The sequence below is a fragment of the Triticum urartu genome, chromosome 4A (assembly GCF_056163025.1).
Source record: "Triticum urartu cultivar PI428250 chromosome 4A, HENAU_Tu73, whole genome shotgun sequence".
In the NCBI taxonomy this organism is placed as follows: domain Eukaryota; kingdom Viridiplantae; phylum Streptophyta; class Magnoliopsida; order Poales; family Poaceae; genus Triticum; species Triticum urartu.
Window position 1 is genome coordinate 195,590,132 of NC_141876.1, and position 25,416 is coordinate 195,615,547.

Sequence of the window (25,416 nt, forward strand, 5' to 3'; positions counted from 1 at the left end):
ACCGGCCGTCTCTGGTGACCTGCCATGGCCGCTGCCGGCTATGGGGTGAGGATGAGATGTGCCATGGCCGCTGCAGGCTATGGGGTGAGGAAGAGATGCGCCATGGCTGCCGCCGGCTATGGGGTGAGGAAGAGAGATGCTCCATGGCTGCCGCCGGCTGAACTGCTTTGGATCCTTGCCATGGACGCAGGCAAAGAGGTTGTTGGGAGGAAGGGACGCCGGCAAAGGAAGGGAGGATGGATGGCATTGGGTGGCGGAGGGGCGGCGACGGCGATCTGGATTGGGGAGAGGGAGGCGGAGGCGATGTGGATCTAGATCTAGATCGAGGGACTGAGGGAGGAGATGTGTCGTGCGTGTGCGTTTAGGTGAGCGAGAGACGCTGGATCGAGGGACTGAGGGAGGCCGGAGGGTGTGGATGACTCAGATCAACTACAGTGGGGGGTGATCCGTGGGCTGCCTCTTGATTGGTTCAAAAATATAAAATTATTTCTTAGTGCTAAAAACAGGGGGGTTTGTGAAGCAACTACCAAAACTATTTTGCAAATTGCCATCACTAAATTTTTCACTTAATATAGACCACATTTTATGGATGATTACCAATTTTTATGCATTTTCGATCCTTCTAGCTATTTTTGGTCATTTAAACAAATTCCCGCCGACTCGGTAGAAAGCAGGTCAAATTTGAACTACAGGTGCCTCATAATTTTCTCTTTATTTTTTTCAAAAATAATTTCTAGGTACATAAGTATCTATTTAATCAGAGATACTTCAAATTTTTTGCAACATTCAACCCTTAGCTATGAATGGCCATGCCCGTCGTTTTCACATCATTTTGAAATGGCCATGAAAAATTCAAAAAATTGGAAAACCTTCGCATTGTGTCATTATATGTGACTAAGTTACCAGGAAAAATAATAAACCTGTAATACATCAATTATTTTTAAAAGGTCTTCTTAGAAACGAGCTATCATGCGTGAAGATTCATGGCTTTGAAGCCAAATGATCAATCTTATGCACACATTCATGGCATATTTTGTTAAAATGATCTCATATTATGCACAAGGGTGCATATTAGAATTCCAAACAATGTTGCCTAACGGAGTTTTCATTTTCTTTGCACGGAAATTTCATTTTCCATTTTTTGAGTACTCGAAATGAGCTTTTTTTGTGAAGGACCTACCATATATTTGTTGCAAAATTGGACCAAATCATTTTTCTAAAATACTAGGCCATATTTAATGCACAATTGACCAAATAGTTGGGTGTAAAAAGTTTTGATCCACCTCTGGTGAAAAAGAAAAATTTTCACTGATTTAGTAGGAAGCGGGCCAAATTTGAACTGCGGCTGCCTCATAGTTTGCTCTTTATTTTTTCCAAAAATGATTTCTAGGTACATAAGTATCTATTTAATCAGAGAAACATCAAAATTTTTCCAAGATTCAACAACTAGCTAGGAACGGTCAAGCCCGCCGTTTTGACCACATTTTGAAACGGGCATAAAAAATTTAAAAAAATCAAAAAATTGGAAAACCTTCGCATTGTGTCATTATCTGTGACCAAGTTTCCAGTAAAAATAATAAACTTGTAATACAGAAATTATTTTTAAAAAGTGTTCTCAGAAATGAGCTATCATTCCTGAAGATTCATGGCTTTCAAGCCAAATAATCAATCTTATGGCCACATTCATGGCATAGTTTGTTCAAATGATCTCATATTGTGCACAAGGGTGCATATTGGAATTCCAAACAATGTTGCCTAAGGAACTTTTTATTTTCTTTGCACGGAAAATTCATTTTGCATTTTCCGGGTGCCCGAATTGAGTTCTTTTTGTGAAGGACCTACCATATATTTGTCGCAAAATTGGACCAAATCAATTTTCTAAAATACTAGGCCATATTTGATTCACAATTGACCAAATGGTTGGGTGTCAAAAGCCTTGATCCACCTCTGGTGAAAAAGACAAATTTCCGCTGATTTAGTACAAAGCGGGTGAAATTTGAACTACAGTTGCCTCGTAGTTTGCTATTTATTTTTTCAAAAAATCATTTCTAGATACATAAGTATATATTTAATGAGAGAAACATCAAAAGTTTTCCAAGATTAAACCACTAGCTAGGAACGGTTAAACCCGCCGTTTTGATCGCATTTCGCAATGGGCATAAAAAATTCAAAAAAAGCAAAAAATTGGAAAATATTTGCATTGTGTCATATATGTGACCAAGTTTCCAGGAAAAATAATAAACTTGTAATACAGCAATTATTTTAAAAAAGTGTTCTCAGAAATGAGCTATCATGCGTGAAGATTAATGGATTTCAAGCCAAATGATCAATCTTATGGCCACATTGATGGTATAGTTTGTTCAAGTGATCTCATATTGTGCACAATGGTGCATCTTGGAATTCCAAACAATGTTTCCTAAGGGAGTTTTTATTTTCTTTGCACGGAAAATTCATTTTCCATTTTTCGAGTGCCCGAATTGAGTTCTTTTTGTGAAGGACCTACCATATATTTGTTGCAAAATTGGACCAAATCATTTTTCTAAAATATTAGGCCATATTTAATGCATAATTGACAAAATGGTTGGGTGTCAAAAGTTTTGATCCACCACTTGTGAAAAAGACAAATTTCTGCCGATTTTGAACTGCATCTACCTTATAGTTTGCTCTTTATTTTTTCCAAAAATTATTTCTAGGTATATAAGTATCTATTTAATCAGACATACATGGTTTGGTGGCGATACATCGAGGTTTGGATGGTGGACGAGGGCCCCAACTCCAGAGCGCGTAAACTCGCATGCCCGCCACGTGGTCACCACGTGACCGTGGCATTGCCATGTGTTCTGGGCAGCCTAGGCATGTCTAGGGGGTTGGGTACTCCTCAGGAAGGTGCTAGGAATAAAATTACAACATAATATTCTCATGAGGAGACCGAACTATGCTCAAACATGAATTAGCAACCAAGTGTTTGATTAGCGATACGGGAAATGCACATGGCCAATGGGCGTGAGTTTTGGTTGAGGATGATCATCTACTAAGAACATTGTCTTCACAATTTTTTAGATCAAAAGGAGGAGCCTAGGTGGTACTTGCTTTGCAAAGTACCACACTGGACAGAAATATGAATGTTGAAGTTGGGCTCAAAATAATGAATGGATTGAGCTGAAATTTGGTGGGGGATGGTTATTTGGGCATAGGAAAGCATTGTAGAAAATTGATACCACTTGGACATGCCAAAGTGGTACTTCACAATGCTATTCCCTAGACAAAAACTTGGGATAAGTTACATAGGTATGGTCATGCCCTGGTAAATTTTCAGATCATTTGGGTAAGCCTAGCTAGTACTTACTTCACAAAGCTACACTCGAGATAGAAACTTTGGAAATTTCCTAAGAAAGATTTACCAGGAAAATGGAGCTGAATATTATCATGTGGTAATGATTTTGCTATGGAAGAGTGTCAAAAAAGTTTGAGGGTAATAGGAGGGATCTGGATAACACTTGCTTTGCAATGTGCCAATCTGGCCATAAAATATAAATTGAACCTGGGGTCACATAGATGATTTGACTGAGCTGCAATTTGGAGGAGGGTGATAATTTGGGCATATGAAGGAACTGTATAAATTTCATGTCATTTGGATATATAAAAATGATACTTCCTTCACAATGCTTCTAGGTAGAAAAAAACTTTGGAAATTTGCCGACGAAGATTTACTGGGCAAATGGAGCTGAATTTTGTCACGAGGAAATGATTTGGATAGGAAAGAGTGCCCCAAAATTTCGAGGGCAATCAAGAATATATAAATAGCACTTCCTTCACAAAGTATTGTTGTGAACAAAATAGGAAAAATTGTTGAATGATTTTTGAACTAGGCAAGGAAGGATTTTTACATATTTGATGAAGATATGACCCAAAGAACTTATGAGATTTTTTGGGGAATTTTGGGAATGACAGAAATATAGGTTGCTTCACAACCTATGGCAAAAATTGACACATGGACATGACACATAGGCAAAATTGATGAGATGGCGCCTAGTCATCACAACCCACCACAATTTACAAGGCTATGACCATCTATATTGGTCGTTAACAACTAGAGATAAGGCAGCGGACCAGCGATGTTTGCTTTATGACCATTTCGTATAAGGAAATTACGACCTTTCTGACCAAAATGGTCGTTATAGTTTAGGATTTGGAGCCCCCCGAACAGCTTTTGACCAATTGGTCTGAAATGGTCATAGATCTATGACAAATTCTTCCAGGGTCACTGACAGAAGGTCACTAGTTGACGTATTTCTTGTAGTGCTACTGGATCACGACGTGGAGGTGGTTGTTGATGTTGTTGCAATGATGGAGCAGAGGCGGGTGGTGGTTGTGGTAGACACGCGAGTACTTCATCGAACTTGGCGTCCAACTTGGTGTCAATTGTCTTCTCAATGTCAACAATCCTCTCAAGTGCCTTTCCAAAGCTGGCCATCATGTCTTCCACCTGTTGACCCAACATTTGCTAAAATTTATCATGAAGCTCCTTCTTCGTCATGTTCTCCGACACACGAGTACTTCATCGAACTTGGCATCCAACTAGGTGTCAATTGACTTCTCAATGTCATCAATCCTATCCAGTGCCTTTCCAAAGCTGGCCATCACGTGTTCCACCTGTTGACCGAGCATTTGCTAAAATTTATCATGAAGCTCCTTCTTCGTCATGTTCTCCCAGTCAATCTCGTCGGCTTGTCGTCCTGCCATGGTTAGCAGAAATAGATTCACACAAGAATATGATCCTACAGACTACTAGAAAGTGGTGGTAGTGGTGTGTCACAAATCCGTCAAGAAAATCTCAAAACCTGTTCTTACCCAGCAGCAGGTGGTGATCGGTGACCATTGTATTCAGAACTCCCAAATCTTGGACAGAGAAATTGCCAGGTGCTGTCAAACGCACAATGAAGATGAATGTGGAGCTGGGAAGGCTTATGACATTGTAGCAAAAATGTTAGCAACAATCAATTCAGAGATCTAAGGTTGAATACACGCTCAATGATTGTACTGCGCGGGTCCTAGGCTAGACCGTGCTAGAGCCGTAAACCTAGAACACTAACGAAAACACGGCGCGGCACATAAACAAGGGAAAAGCACACTCTAGATTTATTTTGGCGCTCTTTGTTTTTTTGCGCTCCTTTTTTTGCCGAGAATCATTGTAATGGCGGGTGTCGGAAAACTCTTCCCAAGTCAAAATAATAGGATAGACACGATTTGTTTTACTATTTTTTGGAAATCAGGGCAAGACGACCAAAAAGTGCAATAAAAAATTACAATGATGCCACGTGTCTCAAAAGACTCAGAAAAGCCTAAAACAGGATTGGGAATAAATATTTTTACCTGCTGAAATTTTGGCCTAAAAACTACCTAGGGGTGTCCCGATGTTTCGATGAGATAGCTATCATTTTCTGTGGGAGTCGACTTTGACAATCCGACTATGAACATGTGATGACGTCGTGCCTTAGCGATCGCTAAACTAACTTCTGAGGGATTATTGACCATGCTGGAGCACGATCAACCTGACCACGAGGGTCTATTTCCTCCGAGCAAATGAAGAACAAGAAAGAAACTAAGATTGCAATCTAGATATTGCGAATGTAAGAGGAAAACTTTATTGATGAAAGTGGGGTTCTATGACGTCTTGGTCTGGTCGTTGAACACAAACGAAGTACGTGAAGTTGCAGCTATGGGAAACTTTTAATCTAAATAAAACCCAAAGTCTAAACGATGCCTAAGGGTTATATATATGGAGGAGTAGGGGGATTTCGTGGACCCTTGTAGGAGGGGTCCGAAACCAACCCTAAATTCCTTCCCCACACACACAAACTCTAAAAACAGCCTATACTTAAGTATTTCGAAACTACATGGGCCTGACCCAATTAAAAGGTGACGCAACACCTATAATAGACTATGGACAAAATTTGTGAAGTGGCATCTTGTATATTTCGTTCAAGCCTTCATGCACTCATTATAGTGGCTTCAAAGTCCTAAATGTTGGAAATATTCCCTAGAGGCAATAATAAAATGATTATTATTATATTTCTTTGTTCATGATAATTGTCTATTATTCATGCTATAATTGTGTTATCCGAAAATCATAATACATGTGTTAATACATAAACCATCACATGTCCCTAGTGAGCCTCTAGTTAACTAGCTCGTTGATCAACAGATAGTCATGGTTTCCTGACTATGGACATTGGATGTCATTGATAACGGGATCACATCATTAGGAGAATGATGTGATGGACAAGACCCAATCCTAAGTATAGCACAAGATCGTGTAGTTTGTTTGCTAGAGCTTTTCCAATGTCAAGTATCATTTCCTTAGACCATGAGATCGTGTAACTCCCGGATGCCGTACGAGTTCTTTGGGTGTACCAAACGTCACAATGTAACTGGGTGACTATAAAGGTATACTACAGGTATCCCTGAAAGTATTTGTTGGGTTGACATGGATTGAGACTGGGATTTCTCACCCATATGACGGAGAGGTATCTCTGGGCCCACTCGGTAATGCATCATCATAATGAGCTCAATGTGACCAAGTGTTTGGTCACGGGATCATGCATTACGGTATGAGTAAAGTGACTTGCCGGTAACGAGATTGAACGAGGTATTGGGATACCGACGATCGAATCTTGGGCAAGTAACGTATCGATTGACAAAGGGAATTGTATACGGGATTACTTGAATCCTCGACATCGTGGTTCATCCGATGAGATCATCGAGGATCATGTGGGAGCCAACATGGGTATCCAGATCCCGTCATTGTTTATTGACCGGAGAGTCTTCTCGGTCATGTCTGCGTGTCTCCCGAACCTGTAGGGTCTACACACTTAAGGTTCGGTGACGCTAGGGTTATAGAGATATTAGTATGCGGTAACCCGAAAGTTGTTCGGAGTCCCGGATGAGATCCCGGACATCACGAGGAGTTCCGGAATGGTCCGGAGGTGAAGAATTGTATATAGGAAGTCCAGTTTCGGCCACCGGGAAAGTTTCGGGGGTCACTCGTATTGTACCGGGACCACTGGAAGGGTCCCGGGGGTCCACCGGGTGGAGCCACCTATCCCGGAGGGCCCCATGGGCTGAAGTGGGAGGGGAACCAGCCCCTGGTGGGCTGGTGCGCCCCCCATGGGCCTCCCCCTGTGCCTAGGGTTGGAAACCCTAGGGGTGGGGTGCGCCCCACCTGACTTCGGGGGCAAGTCCCCCCTTGGCCGCCGCCCCCCTTGGAGATGGGATCTCCTAGGGCCGGTGCCCCCCTAGGGGCCCTATATATAGTGGATGGGAGGGAGGGCAGCCGCACCCAAGTCCCTCGCGCCTCCCTCTCCCCTCGTAACACCTCTCCCTCTCATTGAAGCTTGGCGAAGCCCTGCCGAGATCACCGTTGCTTCCACCACCACGCCGTCGTGCTGCTGGATCTCCATTAACCTCTCCTTCCCCTTGCTGGATCAAGAAGGAGGAGATGTCTTCCCCAACCGTACGTGTGTTGAATGCGGAGGTGTCGTCCGTTCGGCGCTCGGTCATCGGTGATTTGGATCACGACGAGTACGACTCCATCAACCCCGTTCTCTTGAACGCTTCCGCTCGCGATCTACAAGGGTATGTAGATGCACTACCCTCTCCCTCGTTGCTACATGACTCCATAGATTGATCTTGGTGATGCGTAGAAAATTTTAAAATTCTGCTACGTTCCCCAACAGTGGTATCAGAGCCAGGTCTATGCGTAGTTTCTATGCACGAGTAGAACACAAGTTGTTGTGGGCGTTGATTTTGTCAATCTACTTGCCGTTACTAGTCTTATCTTGATTCGGCGGCATCGTGGGATGAAGCGGCCCGGACCGACCTTACACGTATGCTTACATGAGACAGGTTCCATCGACTGACATGCACTAGTTGCATAAGGTGGCTAGCGGGTGCCTGTCTCTCCCACTTTAGTCGGATCGGATTCGATGAAAAGGGTCCTTATGAAGGGTAAATTGAAATTGGCATATCACGTTGTGGTTTTGGCGTAGGTAAGAAACGTTCTTGCTAAGAAACCTATAGCAGCCACGTAAAAATTTTGCAACAACAATTAGAGGATGTCTAACTTGTTTTTGCAGCATGTGCCCTGTGATGTGACATGGCCAAAATGATGTGATGAATGATACATGTGATGTATGAGATTGATCATGTTCTTGTAATAGGAATCACGACTTGCATGTAGATGAGTATGACAACCGGCAGGATCCATATGAGTTCTCTTAATTTATTTATGACCTGCGTGTCAACATAAACGTCATGTAACTACTTTACTTTATTGCTAAACCGTTAGCCATAGTAGTAGAAGTAATAGATGACGAGACAACTTCATGAAGACACGATGATGGAGATCATGGTGTCATGCCGGTGACGATGATGATCATGGCGCCCCGAAGATGGAGATCAAAAGGAGCAAAATGATATTGGCCATATCATGTCACTATTTGATTGCATGTGATGTTTATCATGTTTTACATCTTATTTGCTTAGAATGACGGTAGCTTAAATAAGATGATCCCTCACAATAATTTCAAGAAAGTGTTCCCCATAATTGTGCACCGTTGTGAAGGTTCGTTGTTTCGAAGCACCACGTGATGATCGGGTGTGATAGATTCTAACGTTCGAATACAACGGGTGTAAGCCAGATTTACGCACGCAATACACTTAGGTTGACTTGACGAGCCTAGCATGTACAGACATGGCCTCGGAACACGGAAGAACGAAAGGTCGAACATGAGTCATATAGACGATACGATCAACATGAAGATGTTCATCGATGATGACTAGTCCATCTCACATGATGATCAGACACGGCCTAGTTGACTCGGATCATGTATCACTTAGATGACCAGAGGGATGTCTGTCTGAGTGGGAGTTCATTAAATAATTTGATTACATGAACTTAATTATCATGAACTTAGTCTAAAAACCTTTGCAAAATGTCTTCTAGATCAAATGGCCAACGCTCATGTCAACCTCAACTTCAACGCATTCCTAGAGAAAACCAAGCTGAAAGATGATGGCAGCAACTATACGGACTAGGTCCAGAACCTGAGGATCATCCTCATAGCTGCCAAGAAAGCATATGTCCTAGAAGCACCGCTAGGTGAAGCACCCATTGCAGAGAACCAAGATGTTATGAACGCTTGGCAGTCGCATGCTAATGATTACTCCCTCGTTCAGTGTGGCATGCTTTACAGCTTAGAACCAGGGCTCCAAAAGCATTTTGAGCAACACGGAGCATATGAGATGTTCGAAGAGCTGAAAATGGTTTTCCAAGCTCATGCCCAGGTCGAGAAATATGAAGTCTCCGACAAGTTCTACAGTTGTAAGATGGAGGAAAATAGTTCTATCAGTGAGCACATACTCAAAATGTCTTGGTTGCACAACCACTTGTCCCAGCTAGACATTAACCTCCCAGACGAGGCGGTCACTGACAGAATCCTTTAGTCGCTCCCACCTAGCTACAAGAGCTTTGTGATGAACTACAATATGCATGGGATGGTGAAAACTATTCCTGAAGTATTTTCCATGCTGAAATCAGCGGAGGTGGAAATCAAAAAGGAACATGAAGTGTTGATGGTCAATAAAACCACTAGTTTCAAGAAAGGCAAGGGTAAGAAGAACTTCAAGAAGGACGGCAATGGAGTTGCCGCGGCCGGTAAATCAGTTGCCGGGAAGAAGCCAAAGAATGGACCCAAACCTGAGACTGAGTGCTTTTATTGCAAGGGAAAGGGACATTGGAAGCGGAACTGCCCCAAATACTTAGCGGACAAGAAGGCCGACAACACTAAAGGTATATGTGATATACATGTAATTGATGTCTATCTTACTAGTACTCGTAGTAGCTCCTGGGTATTTGATACCGGTGCGGTTGCTCATATTTGTAACTCAAAACAGGAGTTGTGGAATAAGCGGAGACTGGCGAAGGACGAGGTGACGATGCGCGTCGGGAATGGTTCCAAGGTCGATGTGATCGCCGTCGGCACGCTACCTCTACATTTACCTACGGGATTAGTTTTAAACCTCAATAATTGTTATTTAGTGCCAGCTTTGAGCATGAACATTGTATCTGGATCTCGTTTAATATGAGATGCCTACTCATTTAAATCCAAGAATAATGGTTGTTTTATTTATATGAGAGATATGTTTTATGGTCATGCCCCGCTGGTCAATGGTTTATTCTTAATGAATCTCGAACGTGATGTTACACATATTCATAGAGTGAATACCAAAAGATGTAAGATTGATAATGATAGTACCACATATCTGTGGCATTGCCACCTTGGTCACATCGGTGTCAAACGCATGAAGAAGCTCCATACAGATGGACTTTTGGAGTCTCTTGATTTCGAATCATTTGACACGTGCGAACCATGCCTCATGGGTAAAATGACCAAGAATCCGTTCTCCGGAACAATGAAGCGAGAAACCAACTTATTGGAAATTATACATACTGATGTGTGCGGTCCAATGAGCGTTGAGGCTCGCGGTGGCTATCGTTATGTTCTCACTCTCACTGATGACTTAAGTAGATATGGGTATGTCTATTTGATGAAACACAAGTCCGAGACCTTTGAAAAGTTCAAGGAAATTCAGAATGAGGTAGAGAATCAACGTGACCGAGAGATAAAATTCTTACGATCAGATCGTGGGGGAGAATATTTAAGTCACGAATTTGGTACGCACTTAAGGAAATGTGGAATCGTTTCACAACTCACGCCGCCTGGAACACCTCAGCGTAACGGTGTGTCCGAACATCGTAATCGCACTCTATTGGATATGGTGCGATCTATGATGTCACTCACTGATTTACCGCTATCATTTTGGGGATACGCTCTAGAGACAACTACATTCACTTTAAATAGGGCACCGTCTAAATCCGTTGAGACGACACCATATGAATTATGGTTTGGGAAGAAACCTAAGCTGTCGTTTCTAAAAGTTTGGGGATGCGATGCTTATGTCAAGAAACTTCAACCTGAAAAGCTTGAACCCAAGTCGGAAAAATGCGTCTTCATAGGATACCCTAAGGAAACCATTGGGTATACCTTCTACCTCAGATCCGAAGGCAAGATCTTTGTTGCCAAGAACGGGTCCTTTCTAGAGAAAGAGTTTCTCTCGAGAGAAGTAAGTGGGAGGAAAGTAGAACTCGATGAAGTACTGCCTCTTGAACCGGAAAGTAGCACAACTCAAGAAGATGTTCCTGTGGTGCCTGCACCGACTAGAGAGGAAGTTAATGATGATGATCAAGGTACTTCGTATCAAGTTGCTACTGAACTTCGAAGGTCCACAAGGACACGTTCGACACCAGAATGGTATGGCAACTCTGTCCTGGAAATCATGTTGTTAGACAACGGTGAACCTTCGAGCTATGAACAAGCAATGGCGGGCCTAGATTCCAACAAATGGCTTGAAGCCATGCCATCCGAGAGAGGATCCATGTATGAAAACAAAGTATGGACTTTGACGGACTTGCCCGATGATCGGCGAGCGATAGAGAATAAATGGATCTTTAAGAAGAAGACGGACGTGGATGGTAATGTTACCATCTATAAGGCTCGACTTGTCGCTAAGGGTTATCGAAAAGTTCAAGGGGTCGACTACGATGAGACCTTCTCACCCGTAGCGCAGCTGAAGTCCGTCCGAATCATGTTAGCAATTGCCGCATACTATGATTATGAGATATGGCAAATGGACATCAAAACGGCATTCCTTAACGGCTTTCTTAAGGAAGAATTGTATATGATGCAGCCGGAAGGTTTTGTCGATCCTAAGAATGCTAACAAGGTATGCAAGCTCCAGCGCTCCATCTATGGGCTGGTGCAAGCATCTCAGAGTTGGAACATTCGCTTTAATGAAATGATCAAAGCGTTTGGGTTTATGTAGACTTATGGAGAAGCCTCCGTTTACAAGAAAGTGAGTGGGAGCTCTGTAGCATTTCTCATATTATATGTGGATGACATACTTTTGATGGGAAATGATATAGAACTTTTGGACAGTATTACGGCCTACTTGAATAAGTGTTTTTCAATGAAGGACCTTGGAGAAGCTGCTTACATATTAGGCATCAAGATCTATAGAGATAGATCGAGACGCCTCATAGGTCTTTCACAGAGCACATACCTTGATAAGATATTGAAGAAGTTCAATATGGATCAGCCCAAGAAGGGGTTCTTGCCTGTGTTGCAAGGTGTGAAATTGAGCTCAGCTCAATGTCCGACCATGGCAGAAGATAGAGAAAAGATGAGTGTCGTCCCATATGCCTCAGCCATAGGGTCTATCATGTATGCCATGCTGTGTATCGGACCTGATGTAAACCTTGCCGTAAGTTTGGTAGGAAGGTACCAAAGTAATCCCGGCATGGAACACTAGACAACGGTCAAGAGTGCTGGGCAGAGTCACCTCGGATCCACCCACCGTAGTGGTGGGGGTGGAGGCCTCCGGCTACTGTGACTGCGCCGGAGTCGCCTAGGCCAAAGACTTTGGTCATCCCAGCCCACCTTCTTTGACCAAAGAGACTCCACCGCCCTTCATCCTTGGTGGCTGGGGTTTGGACCGAGGCCTAGGAAGCCCGGAGAACGGCCCATGTGCTGTCGACGAAGGGGGCCATGCATGATGTAGCCTCCCCCAGCTCATCATTAGTAGGGTAAGACATGATGTTGTTGGGTGGAGACACTAAGTGGAGATCTTTCATGAATTGGAGGGGGGTCCATGAAGATTGCGACCTTCTTTAACCAAAGGGACTCCACCTAGGTTTGGACCTAGGCCAAGGAAGCCCGGATAACGGCCCTGTGTTGTCGACGAAGGGAGCCGTGCGTGATGTAGCCTCCCCCAGCTCATCATTAGTAGGGTGAGACATGATGTTGTAGGGTGGAGACCCTAAGTGGAGTTCTTTCATGAATTGGAGGGGGTCCACGAAGAATGTGATGAATGTGAAGACCAAGAGGGGAAATCACAAGAGGAACACACAACTACTAGTCCAATCACACATCCACTAGACCAACAAACACACAAGATCCACAAGGTACATGAACAATCAAAGGTAAACAGGATACATGGTAATGTTCATCTCAAATCCTAATGAGATGAGGTCTTGATGATCTAGATATTTCCTTCCCTCAAGGGGGTCTTAAATTCCTAATGATCGTCTCCAATGAAGGCCTTGAGCTCCAATGGAGTCTTTTCTCTCCCAAGAGGAGTCCCACAAGGGGTGGTACATGAGCTAAGCTCCAATGTCTAGATCTATTCTTAGCTTCCCCTAAAATGGAGGAGAAAGAGGGATATATATAGGTCTAACACAAGGAAGGGGTAAGTGAGGGCGAAAGGGTAAATTTACACGGGCCTTGCCCAAATCCTGCCCACAGATGCACTACCGTACAGTCCCATACCGGGGACCGTGTCGGATTCGGGGTTCCGCAGACCCTTCAGAGGTTCGAACTCTAGGGTGCGTGCGAAGAAACTCGTTCTCCCCAGTCTTCCCGCTCAATGATTCCAAGGCCTAGCTAAACGAACCCAAGGGACAAGAGACACAGCAGTTTATCCTGGTTCGGGCCACCTTGCGTTGTAATACCCAATCCAGCTTTCTAGTGGATTGCCTCGTGGGGCTGAGGATGAACTAGTACAGTGGTGGAACACCCTCAGGAGGTGAGGTGTTCTTGTGCTTGATGAGCTGGTGAGCTGGTTAGGGTGGAATGGATCCTCCCCTCTCTATAGTGGTGGCTAAGTCCTATTTGTAGTGGCCTTGGTCCTCTTCCCAAATATAGGCGGGAAGGGATCCCACAACGGCCAAATTCGAAGGGAGACAACTAATACAAGTTATCCTGAACAAAATAGTCTTCGCCTGCAAAAGCCTCTGGTGGTGACACCACGGTGGGCTCCGTGATGACCTCCGTCCCGCCGTCCTGGCAGTCTTGGTCTTGTTGCACTGATATGAAAACCTTTGCTTGATTCCTCAGGACCCGCGCCTGCGGTTGCCTCCTTAGCGCCAAAGAGGAAACTAGTACACTGTGCCTGTTGGCGCCGCCTGGTCTTGGTCGTCATGGCTCACGTCATGTGAACCTCGCGAGGTGCATCTTGCATAGATATCTCCCCTCATCGGGAGCCAGCCCGGTGAGGCTGCACCCCCAAGGAGGCCTTCGTGTCGTCCGCCTCCCGAGGCTTGGCCCCTGGCGAGGGTCTTGTGTTGTTGTTTGCTGAAGTTGGGCTGTACTGGGCCATCAAGGGAGCCACACCGTGGGCCGCAGGCAGGCAAGTCTGGGTACCCCCATTTCAAGGCGAAGCCAAAGGGCAAATGCGGAGAGCTGCGGGCCCTAACCGCCTGCGGCCTTGGTCGACGCGTGGTGATTGATGGGACGTGGGCGTCTCCTCTTCCCCATGCTGCCTCGACAACCGCCTGACTTGACAAGACTTCACCGCATGCAGGGAAAGGCCATCATTGCGTTGGATCGTGGAGGCCGGCGGTTGGCCTCCTTCGGGCTATAAATGAGCAGAGGGGCGGAGCCCCCTTGCTCATCTCTGTCTTATCGCCGCCTGCTTCTTCTTCCTCTTTCTTGCCTCTCCGTCTTGCCGCAATCCTCATGGCGCCGACGAGGAAGTTCTCTGCCGCGGAGTAGGGGAAGGCCCCCAAGGAGGGACTTGACTCGCCACCTCCCAAGAGAGGGCGAGCCGCCTCCGCAAGCACGCCATGGGCGAGGCAGCCCCTGCAACAATGGGAGGCGCGACATGGTTGCCCAGCCTCCTCGGCCATGCTTCCATTCAGCTGAGGCACTCCCGGAGTTCGTCGTGTGGTCGGAGACACCAACTGGCACCTGGCTCTCTCTCCCCCGCTTTTTCGTAGGCGAGCTATCGGCCACGGGGCCTGACGGCCTCTGGCTGCAGGCTGATGGCTGTTGTAGCAAGACCTCGTGGGTCGGGGTCGAAGTTTAAGCCGCTGAGAACGTGTCCCTGGCCCGTGGCTGGCAGGCTTTTGCCTGCGCGTGCGGCTTGAGCGGGAGGTGCACCCTCCACTTCAAGTTTTGCAGCATTGCGACCCTCTTCATGAGGGTGTTTGGGGAGGATGGCCATCGCAGAGGGTGCTGACCCAAAGATGATGGTGGTGATGATGAGCTTGGCCTTGACGACAGCCGCGACGACGCCGAGGATGAGCTAGCCCTTGGCGTTGGCCGCGTCTTGTTCAGCAGCGGCGGCTCCTCCAACGAGAGCACGAGCAGCGGCAGCTATGACCAGCCGCCATATCGCCGGGCTTGCTTCGAGGACGGCAGTGGATCGTCTCGTCGACGCACTCCGGTGAAGTGGGAGGAAGGCCCGGGCAGAGCCCGGAGGCCTCCGGAGCCCGGCCTCAGGAGCTATGGTGGTCGCGCAGGCCACTTTTGTTTAGCCTTTCCTTTTCCCTACATTTTTAAAAAGTAGAGGGCCCTACTGGGACGTGTAATGAACCGTGGTACCTATGCCACTATGTTATGCTTATTGTTCTGATGTGTGTTGTTATGTTCATGTGTGGGTAGGTGCGGTAGGATAACTCAGCTTGATACACTCGCGTTAGTCTCGCGCCTCGTGATGGTGTGCCCTCCATCATCTCATGAGGTCCCCTTGCTGCTGGCTCAGGGGTTGCTGGCGTCAGGAGACATCGTGAAGCTACAGAACTGTTGGAAAATTTTGTTGGGTGTCCAGTTCTTCCTTGCGCGAGTCCCCAGGCGTGGGCTAGTCGTGGCTTAGTGCATCGGGTCACGGTACACGAGGCCACGGACTTAAGAAGATGCGCAAATCACGAGCTCGTTCGAGGGTATCTCACGAGGATAGAAAAAGCCATGGCCCTAGGGGGGAAAGGGCTATGGCGAAGCGGGTTCTCGGCGCGGGGCGGGCCCAACATGCATGCACACACCTGACCAGCCCCTGTGCACGAGACGTGCGTACCAGAGAGACGGGCAACTACCGCCCCTCAAGGGCTGAGACCGACGGCGAAGAGAAAAGGTGAGGGGGAAATCCAACTTGGCAATCCAAAATGCAAGAACTCCAAACTCCATTAAAAGAAAGGGGGCAACCAACTACAGAAAGGAAGCAAATGAACAGCCCCGTCCGGCACCTAGACTAGTCTTCTCACTAGCGCGGAGCTAAGTGCTGCCACTAGGACGTGGGAGGGAGCTCCCGAGGGCCGAGGGTGGCTCTCCGGAGACTGTCACGAGCGGGGACCTTCACAGGCACTGGGCCTTGCTTCATGGGTAGAACTTCCGGAGGTGCTGGATGTTTCACGCGTTCTGGATGGGGATCCCATCCTGCGTCTCCAGGCGCGCGGCGCCAGGCCTGGAGACGCCGACAATCCTAAACGGGCCATCCCACATGGCTAAGAGCTTATGCATCCCCTCCCTAGAGAGAACCTGCCTCAGGACGAGATCACCCAGCTCGAGCGTCCTGGAGCGGACGCTGCGGCAGTGGTATCATCACAGCGCCTGTTGGTACCTTACCGCCCGGAGCGAGGCTTGACGACGGCGTTACCTCCCCGGCACGTGGTCCAACCCCCGCGTGGCGTCCTAGCGTGCCTCATCAAATGCCAAGACCCGTGTGGAGCGATGTTGGACCTCATGAGGGAGAACCGCTTTGGCTCCGTACATGAGGAAGAATGGAGTCTCGCCCGTTGGCGTGGTGGCAGTGGTGCGGATGGACCAAAGAACGGACTGGCACTACTGCAGGATGCTGCTAACGCGACACTACGATCAGAGACCCTTCGAGAAACTGTGTGTGATGCCATAATCACAAACGGTGTTGTATGAAAACTTTCAAAAATGTGTAAAACGTTTGCGATGATGGTTGCATCAAACACGGTTCTAGTTTTAGTTGAGTGTGCGATGAAGGGCATACGGTTCAGTTCAATGAACTGTTTGCAATGAGGAGGAACAAAAGAAACGGGCAGCCAGATGGAGGCGTGTGCGATACATAGCATATGGTTCACTTGGATGAACTATTTGTGATTAGGCAACTCAAAAGAAACGGCCAGCCAGATCAAAGGTGTGTGTGATATATGGCATGCGGTTCACTCGGATGAACTGTTTGCGTTGAGACATGAGAACAGAAATGGTTCAACTTAACAAGATGTGTGTGATACGCGACAAACAGGTCTGTAATCAGAAATGTGTCTGAAGGCCGATAAGAACACAAACGGTTGGTGCTAATAAGACGTTTGTGTTGTGCGATGGGATTGCATACAGAACCACAACATATATATATTTGGATCACTATATATATATAGGAGAGGGATTTTCTATCATAGCTTGCTCCAGAAATAGCTATCAGAACCGTTGGTGTTGCCTCGTGATTCGAACTAAGTGCGTGGTCCGATTCTATATTCAGTCTCTTTGATGAATTATTGGAGGTGGGGTGGCAGGCCAAGTACTGACCACTTTATGCTTCATGGGCTGACAAAAGCCTGCGGCCTATGGTCCAAGTCCAAGCTTTCCTTTGTTTTGCTATCACGAGCGTGTCCATTCCAGGTTCCATGCCTTAACAAAAAAACTTGTGCAGGTTCCGCTGCATACGACAACAAGTTACGGCCTCGTATTCTCGCACGTGACATACATGGACCACAGAGTGTAGGTTCGGTTCATTCGACGTGACGGGTCCAAACACATACTTCAAGCGAACCTACAACAGCGTTGTGTGGAACCTGAGATATTTCCCATTTTCAGCTGTGTATGTGTGCAAAGCTGCTCAAGTGCTAGCTAGTACATGTACGTATCAAAAACTTCAGCAATGTCTATACGGACTGTACATATGTATATGTTTCTAAATACCTGAGCACTGGTTTTTAAGTACGCCTACCTATGGAAACACACACGTACAGGTAACTGTATGTAAAAAGAAAAAAACCGGTTCGTGGTGTGGTATGGGCGGCGGCCGGTTCAGTCTTCGTGTTTACTGGGGCTTGAGATTTTCATCATCCGGTTCCACGGCAGTGATCGAGCGGTTAGCAGGTTGCCGGTTCCAACCTTTTGTTGGTCTTTCGGCCCTTCCCTTTACATAAAAAAACGGTTCGTGGGTTGCCGGTTCCATTGTCCCGTTGAATGGGGCTTCACATTTTCGTCCTCTGGTTCAGCGATGGCGGTCAAGCGGTCCACCCTTTTGTTGGTATTTCGATGGGCAACTCTTCAAAAAAATGGTTGGTGGGTTGGCATGGTTGTCGCTCAGTTCCATCGTCCCATTGACCGGGACTTCACCTTGCGATCCTCCGGTTCCATGGTAGTGATCAAGCGGTTCAACCTTTTATTGGTCTTCACGACAGCCCCTTTTCACATAAAAATGGTTCGCAGGGTGGTATGATGGGCGTCCGGTTCGGTCGTCCTATCGACGGGGCTTCAGGTTTTCAATGTCCGGTTCCATGTACAGTTTTGACGGTTCCGTGGAGGTGGGACATCATCCCTTCACAAATTCTATTCTAGTTCCAAATATAGTTTTGACGGTTCGACGAAGGTGAGACGTCGGTCCTTCGCAAATTCTATTCCAGTTCCAAGTATAATTTTGACGGTTCCGCAGAGGTGGGATGTCGCCCTTCACAAATTGCATTCCAGTTCCAAGTATAATTTTGCCGGTTCCGAGGAGGTGGGGCGTTGTTCCTTCGCAAATTCTATTCCAGTTCCATGTATAGTTTTGACAGTTCCACGGAGGTGGGACATTGTCCCTTCGCAAATTCTATTCCAGTTCCAAGTATAGTTTTGATGGTTCGACGGAGGTGAGACGTCGGTCCTTCGCAAATTCTATTCCAGTTGCAAGTATAATTTTGACGGTTCCGTGGAGGAGCGACGGCGGCCCTTCACAAATTGTATTCAAGTTCAAAGTATAATTTTGACCGTTCCACAAAGGTACATCTGCTTCTTATAGTTTTTTTTAAGAGAGATGTCCTTCTTTCTAGTTGTTTTCTCTTGAGGAAACTATAAGTACAAGTGATAGAGAGCGCATGTGAGAAAATAAAGAGAAACGTTGCAGCCAAGAAAGTGAGCACACATGCACAAGCTTGCTGGTCCTCTACATCTTCCACGATGGGTTAGCACAAGCATCCATGAGATGGAAAACACTAGCACATGTGCATAGGTACTAATCAAGAGTAGAGTAGGTAGTAGCATGCCCGGTGGGCTCGGTAGCTTGCCCTCCTGATGCGCAGAAGGACCCCCTCTTTCAAGTACTTGTTGCATGGGACGTCATCTTATTTTGGTCGCATCTATTTTTCCTTATGGCTAGAGGTTCCATCTGGCTGGTCACATGGGTCTTGTCCTCGTCACTCCCCTGTCGCAAACAACTGGGCCACTGATACTGCCCCCACACCTGCAGCCTTTGTCAGGCAAACCGACCGCAAAAACTCCCCAAAACCCTCCTTATTTTCTCTCTCACACACACTCAGCACGAATCACGGGGCGTAGGTTTGTGGCTGTGATAGCTGTGTCTGCAGCAAGCTATTGTAGACACAATTTTGCCTACAGTACATGAACTTCCTCCCAATTTTGCCTTCTTCTTCAATCTTGCCTTCTCTAACCTTCTTGCTTCGTGAAGATGAACTTCGTGCCCTCTGCAAGACATGGATTGCCACTGAATTCCTCTCATACCTCCACGATGAATTGTTCTCAAGGTGGCCTATTAGCTGTTGGAAAAAGGTTGGCCGACCTTCTAGCCAGGGTATGGTTGAACTTCTTCCTTCCTTCGGTTTGTTATTTTCTGACAGCCATGTGAAGTTCAGGTGGTGTGTGGGTATCAGTCCAGGCTACAAAAAGCTTTTTTTAAATCTGTCTGCCTCCTTACAACCATGTGAAGTTCTGGTAGTGTATGAGCCTTAGTCCAGGCTACAAAATAGCATTGTAAAATCTGCCTGCCTGCTTACAGGCATGTGATGTTCAGGTAGTATGTGAGCCTCAGTCCAGGCTACAACCACTATAAAATTTTCCTGCATTCACATTCACATGTGGAAAAGCCATGTGAAGTTCAACTAGTAAGTGTGCTAGAGTTCAGGTTGGTATGTCTCTGGTTCTGTGCAAAAAAATAAAAGGAAAATAGAACATGCATGTGATATGACATGAAGGTTAGGTTGGTATGCACTAGCAGTCCAACCATTCAAAAACTTCATGAAGGTTCAGGTTTTTTAACTGTAGATAGTATTTCCCCTTTGCAAAACAAGAAGTTAAGGTTGTGGAGAGTTCTAAGTTCAGGTACATATAAGTAATCAAATACTGTAGAATTAAAAAACATGGTGTGAAGTTCATTCTGTGAAGGGTGCTCAGTTCAGGTGCAAAGGCATCGACAAATGCTCAGCTCAGTGCATAGTGTGATGACTCTCACCACTTTTATATGAGAAGTTCAGGCTGTGAATAATGCTAAGTTCAGTTACAAAGGTATATGCAGATATAACTTGTGTGCTAATAGACATTTTTTTCTTTTATGTCAGCAAGACGAGAGACGCATGAAGAAGCTTAGAAGTTCCCAGCAGCAAGTACACAATCCAAAGCCTGTAGACGTTGCACCACCCCCTCAATGGGTCACACCTCAAACGCACCAACAACATTACCCACCTACTCCAGACCAAAAATGGATGACACCCGAAACACACGGATACTTCCAAGATGATGGGTCACAGCATTATCCGCACAGGTTTGCGCCTCCACCTGATTGGGTGACGCCGGAAATCCCCCGCGGATTCTTTGTATCCACCAGCAGACTCCCAAGCACGCCGATGGATGAGGGGGTTAGCTCAAGTCCTGCATGTAACTCTGGAGGTTATCCTGGTGTGCCTCATCAATGCCAAAGCGAAGCAACTAAACCGGATCCCAGGACAAATCCAACAGCAACACACACACGGAGGAGAGTGATCTGCACACTACCAACGTTTGATCCTGCTGCTGCTACAGGTCAGAATTCTACAGGGCATAAGGTAGATGGATTGCTTCACAAAACAAAATAGCAAACCAAGACCAGGATCGCAATACCTCCACCACCACCTCAAGCAAAAAGGACGCAAACAAGAGAGAGGCCATCTTCAGCCCTCCTTCCTCCTCGTGATCCACTGCTGCATCCTGCTATGATTACTCCGCCATGCCCCATCCTAGAGGGACAGCAGCCGACACCGCCGGAGTTGCGATCATACACGCACGTAAGTGAAACAAAAAATATTTATATACGCATCTTGTATTATCTGCACATTATCTGCTCCCTCCAGGATAACAAGTTCATAAATTGCATTTTAAGGTGCTATTTGGATTAATTTTTTTTCTTTTCTGCAGACGCCAGATCTACCGGATTATCTAATACCAACACTAAAGATGCAATTCAAAGATGTAGAGAAAGCAAGGGAATTTTATAACAGATATGCCAGACACGCTGGTTTTGGAATCAGGAAGACGAGTGGAAATGACAACCACAAGTATTTTGTTTGCGCCTTCCAAGGGATACACACATCTTCTATTTCAGAGGCCAATAGGAAGCGAAACAAAACATCGCAGAGGACGGACTGCAATGCAAGAATGAGGGTGAAGGTGCAGGAGGATGGCACATGCGTGGTAGTGGACATTGAGTACAATCATAATCACGAGCTCATGCAAACTGATGACATGCTGGTATTTTTGCACTCACACAAGAATTATGACCCCACTATTTTGGAGTACGTAAAGCTCCTAGGGTACCATGATGTTAAGCACACAACAATCATGTCCATGCTATCTGAAAATGAAGATGGAAGCTACTTCCTAAGCATGACCGGACGAGACCTGCTAAACCAGTAAGTATTCAAACACCCACATACTTTAATGTAAAATAGCATATTAGCTCACAACCCTTTTCTAGCAAAAAATAAACAAATGCATGTTTGCATGTGATTTGCAGGAAAGCCATGAATGCAAGGAAAGATGATTTGGATGATGTATTGAAACTTGTTTCATTTTTCAAAGACATGAAGGCAATAAATGATGAGTTTTTCTATGACATCCAAGTGGACAAGGACAAGTCAATTAAAAACATTTTCTGGTCCAATGCAAGCTACCAAGGAGCCTATCAAGACTTCGGCGATTGCGTAACATTCGACACGACATACAAGACCAACAGATTTCATATGCCCCTGGGAGTGTTTGTTGGAACAAACCATCACTTGCAGTCAACGATATTTGCTGTTACCCTGATAAGAGACGAAGATGCAAAGTCATTCAAGTGGTTGTTCGATACATTTCTACGGTGCATGAACAACAAGCACCCAACTTGCATTCTAACAGGTGAGTTCAAAAAAACTCCTCAAGTTTCTTCATCTTTTCAGTCAATGGGTCTGTGTTGGTTGGGTACATTGGTTTTGTCTGAAAATAATGTAAAGAATGCAGTTCAACCACTGTAAGCACAGAAGTCCAACTAGCAGTACAAGAAAGCAAAATTATCTGTCACATGTTTACAAAAAAATTAGTTATGAATGTGAAGTTCAAATGCATAAATCATAGAAGTTCAAGGACAAATCTGTAAGATAAATATATGTAGCATGTTATTTACGTGAAGTTCAAGCACTGCTACCACAGAAGTTCAACAACAATGCTTTAAGAAAAAATTTGATTGCGGCACTACTAGTTTGTCCTACTACTAACTGTGAAGTTCAAGCACTAATACCAAAGAAGTTCAGCAACGCTGCTGTAAAGAAAAAATACATGTGACATTCTTAGATACCATACTGCCAAGATGTGTAGTTCAAGTACTTGTACAACATAATTTCACCATCAGTACAAAAAAAGAATCAAGTTTCATTTTTTTAATTCATGCAGACCAATGCCCATCGATGGCGAAAGCTATACCACAATCATTTCCAAACCCCGTCCACAAGCTATGCCATTGGCACATCATGAAGAAGTATAGGGAATACCTCGTGTTGTTGTACAAAAAGTATAAAACATTCAAAGAGGAGTTCACAGCTATATTAAACTGGCCACTAATGCCAACGGAGTTTGAAGATGCCTGGGCTAAAATCGTGCACAAATACAACCTGGAGATCGACTAGATGATGATGCAGCTCTGGAGTGATAGGAAGATGTGGATTTCAGCATATTACAAGAACATTTTCTGTTCTAGAATTACTTCCACACAACGAAGCGAGAGCATGAACCACATGCTAAAGAAAGGGTTTGTCAAGGGGACCCAGAACCTACACAAGTTTGCTAGGCGGGTCAGTGCTTGCATACAAACTCGGATGCAGAAGGAGAACGAGTAAACAATGACCAGCATGGTATGATGACAAGTACAAAACACCCCCATCATGTTCTGTTTTACCTTCAACATGTGCACTTTGAATTTAAAAAAATGAAACCCATGACTCTGCTTCGACTAATATCTCACTTTTTGAAATGTGCAGACCAATCCTGTGACAAAAACAACTTACGGCTACGAGGAAGACATGTCTATCAAGTACACCAGAACCGTGTACACTGAGATGAGGAATAGGATGAGAAAGGCCACGCTACTTCACGCAAAGCGTACAGCAGAGCCCACTAAGTACCTTGTGTACTACCACAACAAGCCTGGCCATGATGATGAAGAAAGATTTTCCTGGTCAAAGCATGAATTCCAAGTTGTAGCTGACCCGGAGAAGGAAATATACGAGTGTGAATGCAAGCTCTGGACACACACAGGTGAGCGAAAAAACAAGATCATTAAATATCTAGACTAGTAGTATCATATCAAAATTTATGAAACTCATTGCTGGCTCACAAACAATGTATTCTGCCTTCATCACAAAAATGCAGGCCTGTTCTGCCTTCACATCATGAACATACTGGACTACATCAAGCCTGACAAATTTCCAAGCAAGTATATCCTCAAACGGTACACAAAGACTGCAAGATCACAACCAACCTTTGATACAAGGGACTACAACACAACCGCATCGGATGGCAGCTCAAGGCTATCGAAGCAAGACATCTTGCTGCAGCTGAATTTGATGGTTAACAAGAAAGCGATGAGATGTGACCAGCAATATGACACAGCCTACTATGTTCTCAAGAGGCTTGTGGAAGAGCTTGATGCAATACATTCAGGAAATCAAGCGGATGTTGACGAAAGGATGGCTGAAGAGGACGCTGAAATTGAAGATGACCTTCATTATTATGCAGCTGAAATGCTCAACGCCGCCGCTGAAGCCAACCAATGCAAGTAGGGTGATGGCCAATCAATGGAGCAGCGACAGCAAGAGACGATGAAATTGCCATTGTATTCTGAAACAAAGGGTAGGAAGAAAATTACTACAGCAAAGAAAAGTGACAAGAGAGCTCAAATGAAGGCACCACCTGCAGGAAGAGTCGTCGTGCATGATGAGAACGGAGTGCCACTTGGACACAGGAAATGCAGTGTGTGCAACCAGGTTGTGGGACACAACAAGCTGACCTGTCCAACACTATTGGAAAGAAACAATGCTGAGGAGATCAAGCAAACCAAATCTCAAAAACAGCAGTCCAAAGTTATGGAACAAAAGAAGGGACCACACCCAAAGAAAGGAAGCAGCAGACTTTGTAGCATATGCAAGGAGTATGAACCACATAATGCAAGAACATGCCCGAAGCGCGCAGATGCTGAAAAGACAAGCAAAATGCCAGAGAAGAAACAGAAAGCAAGACCTAGAGCCAACAACAAGAAAGTGGTGGAAGATGAAGAGGAAGACGAAGATGAAGACACCGTCGAAGAAGAGGAAGAGGAAGTGGAATGCGACGATGAAGAGGAAGACGACGATGAAGAGGAAGAGGATGATGAAGAGGAAGAGGTACATGTCAAGCAAAAACCTCTACCACCAAAGCCTAGGAGGAGCGCAAGGCTCATGAACAATTAGAATAGGTCAATTAACACAATGCAAACTTGTGTCATGTCAATGTGCAGAACATTATGTCATCCCCTGGTAACGAACACTGTGAAGTTCAAGTAATATTACTGCAGAAGTCCTGGTATGTTATGGCAGGAAGTGATGTGCTGGTGTTGTATTGCATGAAAGAGCAAGCAGTAATAAATTGAAAAACATACACTGTGAAGTTCAAGTAATATTACTGCAGAAGTCCTGGTATGTTATGGCAGGAAATGATGTGTTGGTGTTGTATTGCATGAAAGAGCAAGCAGCAAATAATCATACAGTTTTGAAGTTCATGTCAGCTTACAGAAGAAGTTCTGGTATGTAAAATCGATGTAGGAAAAGAATATGCTTAAAAAATAAAGTTTCACCGCATAAACTAAGGTTTGCAAGCCTAAGACAACGCGCTCAAATGTGAAGTTCTGCTTGGAAACGTGCAGAAGTTCATGTACAATGCAACAAAGATAAAGAAACATATGATTATGACATGGTGCCGAGGCTGTCATCCCAACTGACATCGAGTTCGACTCGCC

General features: G+C 45.3%; 1 protein-coding gene across 1 annotated transcript; it reads left to right on the top strand.

The window, feature by feature from the left end:
* The first annotated feature begins 24 nt into the window (after positions 1-24).
* Positions 25-24,205, top strand: LOC147975358 (protein FAR1-RELATED SEQUENCE 5-like). The gene is made up of 6 exons (XM_087520377.1): positions 25-198; positions 21,309-21,802; positions 21,907-22,289; positions 22,385-22,401; positions 23,405-23,681; positions 23,796-24,205. The coding sequence occupies exons 1-6, from the start codon at positions 25-27 to the stop codon at positions 24,203-24,205; spliced, it is 1,755 nt and encodes a 584-aa protein (XP_087376503.1).
* The last annotated feature ends 1,211 nt before the right edge of the window (positions 24,206-25,416 follow it).

Coding starts and splice junctions, on each gene's coding strand:
- LOC147975358 (XM_087520377.1), top strand. CDS start 25: ATGGCCGCTGCCGGCTATGGGGTGAGGATGAGATGTGCCATGGCCGCT. Junction 199..21,308: donor CCATGGACGCAGGCAAAGAG/GTTGTTGGGAGG, acceptor TCTTTTCTGCAG/ACGCCAGATCTACCGGATTA. Junction 23,682..23,795: donor CAAGCTCTGGACACACACAG/GTGAGCGAAAAA, acceptor ACAAAAATGCAG/GCCTGTTCTGCCTTCACATC.